Genomic DNA, 13,235 nt, shown 5'->3' with positions numbered 1-13,235 from the left:
AAAAAAAAGAAAGCTGGATTACAGATAGCCTTAAAAACATTAGTCTAAAAGAATTATATGCCCATCTAACTGGCAGAACGCCGACATACAATAAAACTGAAGTCACAAACAGTGCACATCCTTAACCTATCTATCTCTAATCTATCTATCCTTGCAGAGACAAAGCAAAACAAAACAAACCCGACCCACTTGAAACAGTCTCTACTCATAGCTAACACGCCCCAATGATCAGGGCACTGATAGTCAATGAGAACTTAATCAGGGGGTGAAGGGAGGCATCCAGAAGCTACATTATAAAGCAAAGTATGTAACAGAAAAACGCAGAGAGATGATTTGGCTAATGTCCACATGGAATCACATGCCGACTCAGTTTACAGTGTAAGTTTTTACATGTCATAAAAATATCTTCCCATTTTCCTCCCTCTCCCTGGAAGAGCAGGATATAGTGAGAGAAACAAAATGCATTCAGCCTCAATAATGTGACACTGAAAAATTCAAGAAGGGATGGAAGTTGCCTTTCAATTTCTCCCAGGAAAGAAAAATTCCTTATCAAGCAAATTCAGAGTGTAAAAATAAAATGGAAATATTTTACCTTCTTGAGGGAACACATTTTTCTCACACACTTATGGGTTTTTTTATATTTATTTATTTACTTTGTATACAATATTCTGTCTGTGTGTATGCCTGAAGGCCAGAAGAGGGCACCACACCTCATTACAGATGGTTGTGAGCCACCATGTGGTTGCTGGGAATTGAACTCAGGACCTTTGGAAGAGCAGGCAATGCTCTTAACCTCTTTGCCATCTCTCTAGCCCCTCACATACTTATGTTTAAAGGAATTATATGCCAATATTATATTGATCCACTAAAAACTGCTTTGAAGCCGAGCGTTTAATCCCAGCACTTGGGAGGCAGAGGCAGAGGCAGGGGGATCTCTGTGAGTTCGAGGCCAGCCTGGTCTACAAGAGCTAGTTCCAGGACAGGCTCCAAAGCCACAGAGAAACCCTGTCTCGAAAAACCAAAAGCAACAACAACAAAACAAAACAAAAACCCCCCAAAACTGCAGTGATTTTATACACACACACACACACATGAAATTAATATTCTATAGTCATACTTTTCACTGCTTTCCAGTTAGTTCATGTTACTGCTCAGTTAAGATTCTGTTGCTGAGTTTTTTATTTCTGGAAACAAGATCTCACTGTGTAGCCCTGGCTGGCCTGGAATTTACAGAGATCTGCCTGTCTCTGCCTCTCAGGTACTGCAATTAAAGCCATGCACCACCACTCCTGGCTTACTTAGAAAAACTGCAATTAGCTGACATACTCTATTATTCAGTCCCTGCCCTTTGCAGATACCTACACTCTTTTTCTTTACTGATACTCAGGGTTGAATCAACTTTAAACTATTCTAGGAAAGTTCAGAGTAGCAAATCTTCCAAATAATTACAGGAAGGAAAATCTCATTTCAAAGTCAATTATCAATGACTGGTCTATCTTTTTCTATTTGTCTTCCTGACTATAAAAAGGAATCACAGTCTCGAGCAATGAGCCTCAAGCTAAAAAAAGAGCTCTATCGGTCCAGTTTATTAGTATTAGTCTGCTCCAAGTGAAGGAGAAAAACAAATCTAACCTGCAGAGAAGCCCCTCCTATCTACATGTAGGAAGCCACCTAAAAACTGTCTTTAATGCCCAGTATATAAAATATAAAGTATTCTAAATTAGAAAATAGCATTAATGGTTTATTGGTAAAAATTCAAACTCCATAGAATTAGTAGTTTGGTTTATATATTAACACACCATCTTAATTTCTGCTAATTTTACAAAGAAAGAGAAAAGCTAGAAATATCTATAAAAATAAAATCCTTAAGTCCAACATCTAGGGCAAAATACAAAAGTTGCACACAGATTGCCAATAAATATGAACATCACGATAGAAAAATTAACCTTAAAAATAAGCTAATAATTGCTATTAAGACATTAGAAAAATGAGAACATTCGATGTGCAAAGAGACAAAGTACACAGCAGACAATCGGTGTAATTCTACTGCCATCACGACGTGATGCGGCAGTACAAGGTTGCTGAGGTGTGCTGTTTCTCAGTCTAGGGATCTTCTGCAGGGACGCTCACTAAACTCACACGCAGGAACTGGTTAAGCTGACCATTTATGTTGTTTACTGAGTCATGGTATCAGGACAAGCTGTCTTCTAACACAAATGGGTCTCACTCTCCTTATCCCCCACCACAGTCCAAATCTGCATTTTTCCTCTTCCCCTAGTGCTAGGGTTGAAGTCAGGGCTTTGCATATGCTAACTAAGCATGTGCTCTACCAAGGAGTTACAAATCCTCAGACTACGGTCTGTTGTTAAATAATCGACATGGCTCTCTTCCAGCCGTTCTCCAGTCCTCCCACCCTGGAAAGACAGGGGCCATCTAAAACCGTCACTACTGCCTAAAAACAGAATTTCCCTAAAGACTGGGCGGTAATCATTTTGCTTTCTCTCTTAATGGAAAAGGTCGGGTCAGGGGTAACTGTACAGGAAAAGTAGCTCAGAATACGCAGTTCCTGGCACGGTCCTTTTGCCTTGGGGCACTTATTACTGTACCTGTTATCTCATATACATTGTAGATTACTTCAAACATAGCTGAGAATTAAAAATTATATTTTCAAAATTACAAAATCAATTTGGTGAGCATTAACTTAGACATGTTACTACGTAAAAGCCCCTTGGTTCTCTAGACCAAATTCACGACAACAAATAATATTATTTATATGAAACTGTCATACTTGTGGTATTCTAAATTATCTTAAAAATTTTTTGCTTTATGCTATTTAAAAAATAAAAATCTACAGCACCATCTTCAGAAAAGGCAATTTCTCAGAACCGCCTTGATTTGGAAAATAATTTACAAACCATTCAGTATCTACCCTAAAAAAATCTCTTTATTGAGACCCTAATATAGAACAATAAGAGATTCTGGTGACCTTAGACATTGATTTCAAAAAGAGAGGGAGCTTGGGGCTGGAGAGATGGCTCAGTGGTTAAGAGCATTGCCTGCTCTTCCAAAGGTCCTGAGTTCAATTCCCAGCAACCACATGGTGGCTCACAACCATCTGTAAAGAGGTCTGGCGCCCTCTTCTGGCCTTCAGGCATACCGACAGAATATTGTATACATAATAAATAAATAAATATTTAAAAAAAAAAAAGAGAGGGAGCTTACTGGCTGGCCGGATGATTTGAGAAGATCCTAGTTTTGTCATAGTGTTTGTTACCTGTAACTTCACAGGGTCTCGTACTGGTAATCCAACCCTCCATAATGAAGTTTACCATCCTTTTATTCAATTTAAAGTCATTAATTTCCATGTTTTAAAAACAAAAGACTCTTAAGATTTAATAATATAAAACTCTAGGGCACTCCTTTTGGTGTGTGAGGTAAATTTCAACTGGCCATGGATAATCAACAGAAGCCTTGTCCATTTAAAAACTGCCGACTTACAGGGAAAATTATAAACTTAAATGTAACATTTTTAGAACTATGAAAAAAGTAAAAGTATTTTTTCCCTTTGTGACTATATTTTATTTATATATAGATCACCTTCTTCCCCCTGGAACCCAGCTTGGGTTTAATCACAGCGTTATATCTATCATCATAGATTTTTTTTTAGAAACAATTCTCTTTTTAATTTCTTTTTTAATTTTATTGGTGGTTTTGCTCATATATATATATATATATATATATATATATATATATATATATATATATATAGTCTGTGTGCCGGTGCTGGATCCTGGAGTTACAGACAGTTGTGAGCCGCCCACATAGGTGCTGGGAATTAAACCCCAGGTCCTCTGGAAGAGAAGTCAGTGCTCTTAACCACTGAACCATCCCTCCAGCCCCTCTGATTTCTTTTGTCTTTGTTCTTTTCTTTTGGGTTTGCCCAAACCAAAAATTTGGAGACAGAGTATTGCTATGTAGCCTAGGCTGGCCTCAAATTGTATGTAGCCCATATTGGTCTTGAACTCAAGACCCTCTGGCCTCAGCCTCTGGGTGTGAGGGTCACTCACGCCTTTAGTCCTGGCACTCGAGTGGCGTGGGATGTCCTTCTGTGTGTGTGCTGCTTTTATTGGTTTATCAGTAGATTCAGTAATCTACCCTTTTATCCTACCATTGGCTTTATTCGTCAACCAATAAAAGTGACACATACACAGAAGGACATCCCACATCACATGGGAGGCAGAGGCAGGAGGATCTCTATGAGTTTGAGGCTAGCCTGGTCTACAGAGCAAGTTCCAGGACAGTCAGGGATATTACACAGAAATCCTGCTTCGAAAAATCAAAAAAAAAAAAGTTACATTTATGTGTGAGTATGTGTGTGTGCGCGAACACGTGCATGTACTTGAGCCCACAGGAGTGGCGCCATGGCATGTGTATGGAGGTCAGAGGACAATTTATAGGAGTTGGTTCTCTTTCCACTGTTTGGGTCCCAAAGACTGAACTCAGGTTTTCAGACTTGGTGGTGTCTTTCCCTGCTGAGCCATCTCCTGCCCTCTGTACTGACTTTTACAAACTTATTCATGGCTTAATTTTCAACTCTCTTTTAAAAATAATTAATTTATTTTTATTTTTACTTCATAAGCACTGATGTTTTGCTTGCATGAATGTCTGTGTGAGCGTGTTGGATCTCCTGGAATGGACTCACAGATAGGTGGGTGCTGGGAACTGAAGCAGTCAGTGTTCTTAATCGCTGAGCCATCTCTCCAGCCCCTCAGCTTTTGGCCCTTATAGAGCCACAGAAATGCTTATGTGTTAGGTGGAAAGGAAGTAGGACTACAAAGACCCTCTAAGTCAGGTACAGCATCACACAGGATGACCTCATGTGATATAAAGTTCTTTGACTATTTTTTATTAAAGCTTCAAAAATACCTACAAATTCCCCAGAAGGATGAAAAGGCCTAACCCTTCACATGCATAAAGCAGTTGAGTCAGGAACACTGGACAAGTGAACTGTCTGTCTTTGACAAACTCACTGATCTCATAAGAGGTAAGTAAACTACATGGAACTATTAAGAGCAGCCTTTCTCTGCAACAGAGGAATACCTACAGGGATAAGATAAATGGACTTTTTGCTCTTGTTTTGCAACATGGTCTCGTGTAGCTGAGGTTGGCCGTGGACTCCTGATTCTCTTGAAGGCTGGAATTATAAGTGTACCTTATACCTGGCTCAGTTGAATGTATAACTCAGTTTAATGACACCAAGTGGAAATTATACAGAGATATCAGTTAAACTTCTTGGCAAAACATTACTATCAAAGTTTGAAACAGAAAGAGAACAAAGACTCTACTAGTGTCCAAGTGGCCAGCTCCTTGAATTTCGTAAAAATTAAGCACATGAAAAGTCCTAGCACGTGCTTCAGGCAGATGTCTCTCTGGGGTTCACATGCTTCAGGCAGATGTCTCTCTGGGGTTCACGCCTGTTGCTGGCCTCCAAGTGCTTGCACTGCCTGACTGAGAGCTTGGAGCCATTTCTACTCAGCAGCAGTTGCTTTCTTATTTCCCAAGACACACTTCAAGTCTGCCATCCTAAGATCCACAGGGCACCATGCACGTCAATATTATGCTGTGGGGACCATAGAGAGCCTGGCTCAGAAAGCTAGCATGGCTCTATAGAAGGGGGGAGTCTCTAGGTCAGAGGTAGAGATAAATCTTTATCAAGAGCCATCCCAAACACACAGGACACTCCTATGGGATCCCTTCTAGATTCTCTTCAGGAAGAAAAGTAAATTAATAGTTCATGTGTAGAGAAGGGATTTTTCCAGATCATATTATTTTCTGAAAAACCTGCCAAAAGATAACTAGTAATAAAATGACAGGTATCCACATTTCTTTGAAAACATGCCAAAGCTCAGGACTGAGAAGACTCAAGTACCAGCCGTGAACTGTCAATGTAAAAACAAACAAACAAACAAACAAACAAAACCCCAAAACTTACATTTCTAAAGCAAAGGTATTCTGTTACTAGATTGGAGCTAGAGCTGTTTCAAGTACCTGCTGTCACCTTCATAATTTATGTCCCTAAAGTTCCCTAACAAATCCAAAGGGTCGGATGCGAGCCTGGCATCTGGCACATCTTATTGGTTAGTGCAGCAATGTCGCCTCTCCCTAAGTAAATATAGCAGCTACAGAATCATTAACACACGTCTCAATACCAGCGCTTACACATTACAATACAGAATCATGTAACATGCACACTGCAGAGACACATTTGCCATCCAGAACATATATTAAGCTCCCAACTCTTCCTCACATGGAAACCAATTATTCGGTTGTTTAGACTGATATTTGTTTTGATCAGCCTTATGAGATATGCCATAAAAACCCGCAGGCCAACATTCATGAGCTAGTGAGCAAGAGGAGGGACAGAAACGAAAAGTTACTATGGTTTCATGAGGTTTAAACTAAAAAAGGAACTTGAGAAAACGATTAGGAATTCTATCCAGAAGTGCAAAAATAATTACTATAAATTTTAAGAAGTATTTTCCATAAGCCTTTTACCTTAAAACTCTAAACACAAAGTTTGTTGGCATTGAGTTTGGTATACCAATTTCTTAGTCGATGGAAAATAGAAATATACTATACATATTCTTCTAAGTTAATTATCTTAAACTAGCAAGACTGAATAATGTAAGAGCATTCTAAAAAAGAAACCATTCAAAGATAAAACCTTATATTTTAGGAAAAAAAATCTTTCCCCTTTAAAAAAAAATCCTTCCAAATAAGAGTTAAAGTAAGGGCTTCACTCTGGTACACGTGAGATCCAAGGTCAGGAAAAAGACAGGGTGTCCATGTTGCTCCCTAAGTCCCTCACATGAATATATGCAGAAGCCGCAGACAGAGGAAGATGTTTTACTTACACTGCACAGACAGAGGCTGCACTATTCTCTTCTCTTGCCCATCTTCCCAAACAGCCAGACACGGTGGTAGGAACCCTATGGTCCAGCTACCAGGGAGGCTGAGGCCAGAAGACTGTTGGAGCCCAGGTGCTGGAGGCCAGCATGGCAATATAGGGAGACTTTGTCTCCAAAGCAAGCAAGCGAACAAACCAACCCCAAACATGTTTCAAGGAATTTTCCTTTGGCCAGGGAGGAGATGGGAAAGTTTTGGAAGGGAAAAGAATTTACAAGTTACACAAATATCCTTTGTAAAGTGCTTTGAAATGGCATTGAGAATTGCAGCTTAGATCCTTCAAAGCAATGAAAGGAAAAATATAGTACTTTCTTAGTTTTCTGTCAGGGAGGACATGGGCTCAGAGTTCAGGCTCTCAAAGTGCAGTAAATGGGCACTAGCAGTGGATTAGAGGCAGCAAGCAAATGAAGATCTAGGTCCACCACTTTCCACACGCAGATGGAGTTCCTGAAAGGCTGACAGCGCCCACAGCAAGCTGTAGTGTCTGTCCCCGAACCAGTGTGTTAATAAGAACAGAGAAAATTCAGATGCAATTTTCATGAATTACAGAGTACAAAGTTCCCTGAACCCTACATCACTGAGAAACTCAGCGTTGGCAGCCTAAAAGTAATCAACGAAAGTTATTGACTAAGAAGTGGAGAAAAATAAGCTTTTAAAGATTTCCCCCATGTTCAGAAACTTAACTAACTTTAAATGGTCAAAGTCCTAAATTCCTTTGTCATTGTCATCTTAGTTTGAAAGAGAAAGTTACACTGGTGAAAAGATAGGAAAAAACCCCACCCAGTATTTTCTTGATTTCTTTTGGTCAAAGAAGCACAATTCTTGAACAATCAAGATCTATTTTAAATAATTAAAAAATCTTTAAACCTTAAGGTGTTCACTGTCTTTTTTTGTTTGTTTTTGGAGACAGGGTTTCTCTGTATAGTCATGGCTGTCTTGGCATTTGCTCTGGAGACCAGGCTGTCTCCCGAGTGCTGGGGTTAAAGGCGTGCACCACCGCTTCCTGGCCATCACTGCTGTTCTTTCAAGCTGAAGTGCAACTGTGTTTCCATCTCTCAGGTGAGCCTCATTTAGTCATTTTACTTCCTGGACGTGCTTTAAAACTGAAAATTATGAAGCTCTCCTTCTGAAATTAAGGCTGTATTACTTTGCCCCCTTTTAAATGACAGAGGTGCCTGTTCCTGTTGTCCGTGGTGAAGACGACAGACACAACTTTCCTTTAAAACTGATTATTGCACTAAAAGAGAGAAAAACTAGTCTATTATTAAACATGGTTACATTTCTATAAAAGGTGTAGCCAATGCAGTTTATGATCATTAAAGCACTATTATTCTATTGAGTATAAAAGCAAAAGGAGCTATACTTCAACATACACGTATGTTTATCTATACACATACACATATATAAAATGTATATATGAAAATCACATTAAGGTATGAGGGTAGTGAGTAAACTAGCATAAAACAAAACCCTAATTCCTTTTCTCTTTCCGTCCTATAGAGTTTCAGATTTTTAAAATATTTCCCCTTTATAAAAGCTTTGAGGGATTTCCAGGTATAACTCGCACAAACAGAGGCTTCAGAACATTTGTCCCTGATCAGAAAGACTTCTGACAAGGGTTCGTATTGATAGCAGCTTTAACACGCTCACTGCAGAAAGGGATACTCGGGTGGCCCCGCTTCTAGACACAGTGCACACATGGCAAAGGTTAAGTCCAGGACAAGAAGAAGCAGACACTGGCAAATATGGCCTCAAGAGACGAGGATTCAGATCATGTAAGAGATAGGAGTTAGGAGTAGGGTATGTAAACGAAAACAAATCTAGTTTGCCATGCTTTACTTCAAATGGGTCATAAATATGAACACGAGTGTCATTTGTAGCGGTAGGGACAAAAGTGTAGATGCTGAAGGCAAGTAGGTAGTGAAAGAAATGACAGTGGCATACGGAGGGATACGAGGGAAAGAAAGCTCCCCAGTGGAATGAACTATAAAATATAGACACAGATACATATATATCTTTGTCTCGATCTAGATATATATGCACATGAAGTATACATATGTGTGTATTTAAAATACAGACTCCTTTACAAGAATAGATAAATGCACATTACTTTTTCTGCACATGTAACTGAACAATCATTGCTTGTGTAGGTGTGTGTTCTTTAACCATCATTCACTTTTTCTTTACTTTTTTGCAAAGATAGTTGTGCTGCCAAGCAACTTGAGGTAAAGGCATTAAAAGGGTTAGACTGTAAGAAATGGAAATAAAACAACCGCTATGCTTCCTATAGGAGACTGCCGAAAAGCAGCTGGCTGGTTTCCTAGTGCATAATGGTGCTGTGTTCCTTGACAGAGTAAACCGTTTTCCTTGGACCAGCAAAAGGACCAGACCCCTATATAGTGTTGGCCTCTGTGTGGCTGGAGCATCCCCAGTGAGCGGACTCCACTGAAACATACATTGTATGTTGACTCGTCTTTCAGCTCGTCCTCTCAGAGAACACACTTGGACTTGTTAAGCGAAGTACATTGTGCGTAAGGTATCTTGGTGAATCTGCACAGCCTTGGCAAGAGCCTGTGGATCTCGCCCATTGCTCTGTCCTGAAACGTGGCTTCCTTCAGCACTGGAAGAGAAGGGTTAATGAACACAAGCATAAACCTTCTGTCCTAATGTAATAATTCTGAAGATGCTACATGTTGTAGAAAATTCCAAAAATAGTTGAAAAGAGAAACTGATATAATGAACTATGTGTCTATCATTTAGACATCTTCAACATGGAAAATTTTACTTTGGCTCTTTCATTTTTTCAGGATTAATTAGAAACAAATCCCAGATATCATATCATTTTTGTCTAATATATATATTATATTATATATACACTCATACATATATTACAAGTAATAACTTCCTTGGGTAATTTGGGAAGCAACCAAGTTACTAGATGATTCTATGTTTTTTTTAAAGATTTATTTAAGGGGGCTGGAGAGATGGCTCAGTGGTTAAGAGCATTGCCTGGCCGGGCGGTGGTGGCGCACGCCTTTAATCCCAGCACTCGGGAGGCAGAGGCAGGCGGATCTCTGTGAGTTCGAGGCCAGCCTGGTCTACAAGAGCTAGTTCCAGGACAGGCACCAAAGCTACAGAGAAACCCTGTCTCAAAAAACCAAAAAAAAAAAAAAAAAAAAAAAAAAAAAAAGAGCATTGCCTGCTCTTCCAAAGGTCCTGAGTTCAATTCCCAGCAACCACATGGTGGCTCACAACCATCTGTAATGAGGTCTGGCGCCCTCTTCTGGCCTGCAGGCATACAGACAGAACATTGTATACATAATAAATAAATAAATATTTTAAAAAAAAGATTTATTTAATTTTTAGTGTGAATGGGTATTTTGCTTGCACATACACGCGCGCGCGCGCGCACACACACACACACACACACACACACACACACACACCATGTGCATGCCTGGTGCCATGGACTAACAGACAGTTGTAAGCCACCATGTGGGTGCTGGAAATTGAACCCAGGTTCAGGGTCTAGGGGAGCAGTCAATGCTCCCAGCTGCTGAGCCATTCATTTCTCCAGCCCCAGGTTATTCTATTATTAGGAAGTTCACACAGTATTTTTAGTAGAAAACCTTATTTGGGGCCATCAGTTGTCATCACCTTTCACGCAGTGCACTGGCTGTCTGGCAGCCTGTGGAACTTGGGTTATGAACAGCAAGACAGACAGAGACATACATGGAAGTGCTTATAGAAACGGCCTAAGGAAATCAGACTATTTGATTTGCTTCGAGAATCCCCACTCTTTATGCCTGTCGTTACCTGTCATGCTCCTTGTCCACAAGATGGTATCTGGCTCTGAATGCCACCAGGTGAGCATAGTACGCTGGTGCAGGGATAGAGACGGATCTTGTGCAGCGCACGTAGGTGTGACAGAGCTGGTACGTCAGCAGCTGGAGCTCATCCGCGGTGAAGCAGTTGTCATCCCACAAGACGTGATAGTGTGAAGGGCGGCTGGTTCCCTATGGAGAAGAAAGGGTACATTCTGGGGATTGATAAACTTCTTCTTTGTAGGATTTTCATTGGTGGGCTGGAAAGATGGCTCGCTGGCTAAGGGTTTGCTGCATTGCCTGGTGACCTGAGTTAGAGTCTTAGATCCCACATGAAGGTGGATGGAGAGAACAGAACCCACAAAGCTGTCGTCTTCTGACCTCCACATCTGTGCAATAGCAGGCACACCCTGCCGCCATATTAACACTCACACACAGACATAATAACACACATTTTTCATTGGTGTATTTTCGTTGTCTATGTAGTTTTATTAAGAACACTGTCAGAGGGCTGGAGAGATGGCTCAGAGGTTAAGAGCACTGGCTGCTCTCCCAAAGGTCCTGAGTTCAATTCCCAGCAACCACATGGTGGCTCACAACCACCTGTAGAGGGGTCTGGTGCCCTCTTCTGGCGTGCAGGCATACACAGACACAATACATAATAAATAAATAAATAAATAAATATTAAAAAAAAAAGAACACTGTCAGACAAGTATATAACTTTGAACATGCTACCTTCGTACCCCTTCCCTTTCTCTGCTTTACCTGCCCCCCACTCTTCTCTCCACTACTCCCCTAGACAGTTTCACATCTACTTTCATGTCATATATACATTCGTGATTTTACACAGCTATATAAAACCTAAACGCTTTTTATTATTATCATTTGATTTTATGTGTATGGGTGTTTTGCCTGCTTGTGTGCCTGTGCACCACCTGCATGGTGGGTGATTGTGGAGAGCTGAAGAAAGCCCTGGATCCACTGGAGTTACAGCTGGGTGCTGGGAACTGAACCCAGGTCCTCCAGAAGAGCAGCCAGTACTCATAACCTATGAGCCATCTCTCCAGCCCTTCCCTATAAAATCTAGGACCTGCAGATAAAAAAAGGAATACAATAGCTTTCTCTCTGAAACTTAATTGCATCTATTTTCTTTTCTTTTTTTTTTTTAAGATGTATTTATTTATTTATTTATTTATTTATTTATTTATTTATTATGAATACACTGTTCTGTCTGCATGAATGTAAGGCCAGAAGAGGGCACCAGATCTCATTACAGATGGTTGGGAGCCACCTTGTGGTTGCTGGGAATTGAACTCAGGACCTCTCGAAGAACAGACAAGTGCTCTTAACCACTGAGCCATCTCTCCAGCCCAATTGCATCTATTTTCATGTAAATAATACAACCTCTTTTTACAGTTGAGAAATTTTCCATTGTGAATATATACTTCAGATTTTCTTTCCATTCCATGGTTGATGGACACCTAGGTTAGGTCCATAACTAGCTATTGTAAATAGAGCTGCAATAAACACTGGCGTCCAAGTGTCTCTGGTACACTGATTTGGAGTCCTGTGGGTAAATACCCAGGAGTGGTAGAGCCGGGTGGTAGGCCTATTTTTACTGTTTTTGAGGCTCTTCCACACACTGATTTACACGAACAGCAATGTAGAGCTCCTTTGTGTCTCTGTCACTGGTACCCGCTGCTGTGCTCCCCCCCTCCCCCACGAGGTCTTAGCACCTTAGCTTGTCCTTGATCTCCCGAGGTAGCCAAGGGTGACCCTGAACTTCTTGTCCTTCTGCCTCCACTTCCAGAGTGCTGGTGTTACAGACTTGCACAGGCTCATGGCTTATGGGGTGCTGCGGATTAAACCTAGTGCTTCCTACATGCCAGGCAAATAGTCTGTCATCTGAACGGTATCTCCAGCCCGTTTATTATTTTCTTAATGACAGCCATTCTGACTGGGGTGAGATGGAATCTCAGCGTAGGCTTAGTTTGCACTTTTCTGGAGGCCAGTGAGATTAAATGCTTTTGTCATGATTATTGGGCATTTGTAGTTCATCTTTTGGAAGTTTTGTCATTTGTCTCTTTCCTTTCTTTTCACAACGCTAGGGATTAAACCAAAGTCTTGAATGTGTCAGCACGCTGCCTCTATTTTATTGATATGATCCTCCCTGCCTCAGCCTCTGTGTACGAGGCATGTGAGCGTGCACCATCACACCTGGCTTTTAGCTTTTATATTGCTTACATTACAGAATTAGAAACTGTTGGGTTTTCAGTTTTAACTAGTAAGAACTGAGACTCACGTTTATTAAACATTTTCTTTAGATTTATTTTTTATTTTATGTGTAAGTGTTTTGCTTACATGTGTGTCTGTGCACCACAGTTAGTTGTGAGCTTTCATGCTGGGAATTGAGCCGTGGTCTTACCAAAGAGCAATCAGTGCTCT

General features: G+C 40.5%; 1 protein-coding gene across 2 annotated transcripts in view; it reads right to left on the bottom strand.

The window, feature by feature from the left end:
* Positions 1–6,016: 6,016 nt before the first annotated feature.
* Positions 6,017–13,235, bottom strand: part of Ago3 (argonaute RISC catalytic component 3) — an 88,051-nt gene continuing 80,832 nt past the window's right edge. For both annotated transcript variants that reach the window (XM_041652558.1, XM_041652559.1), the window contains 2 exons: positions 10,783–10,982; positions 6,017–9,586 (listed from right to left, as the gene is read on the bottom strand). In XM_041652558.1, coding sequence (XP_041508492.1) covers positions 9,478–9,586; positions 10,783–10,982 — 309 coding nt within the window. In that variant the 3' untranslated portion in view covers positions 6,017–9,477. The remainder of the gene's footprint in view (positions 9,587–10,782; positions 10,983–13,235) is intronic.

Source organism: Microtus oregoni, unplaced genomic scaffold, assembly GCF_018167655.1.
Source record: "Microtus oregoni isolate MIOR12 unplaced genomic scaffold, Mior012 000005F_ref0000423, whole genome shotgun sequence".
Lineage (NCBI taxonomy): Eukaryota > Metazoa > Chordata > Mammalia > Rodentia > Cricetidae > Microtus > Microtus oregoni.
The sequence above is the reverse complement of the archived record's forward strand: the minus strand, read 5'-3'. Positions and strand labels throughout refer to the sequence as shown.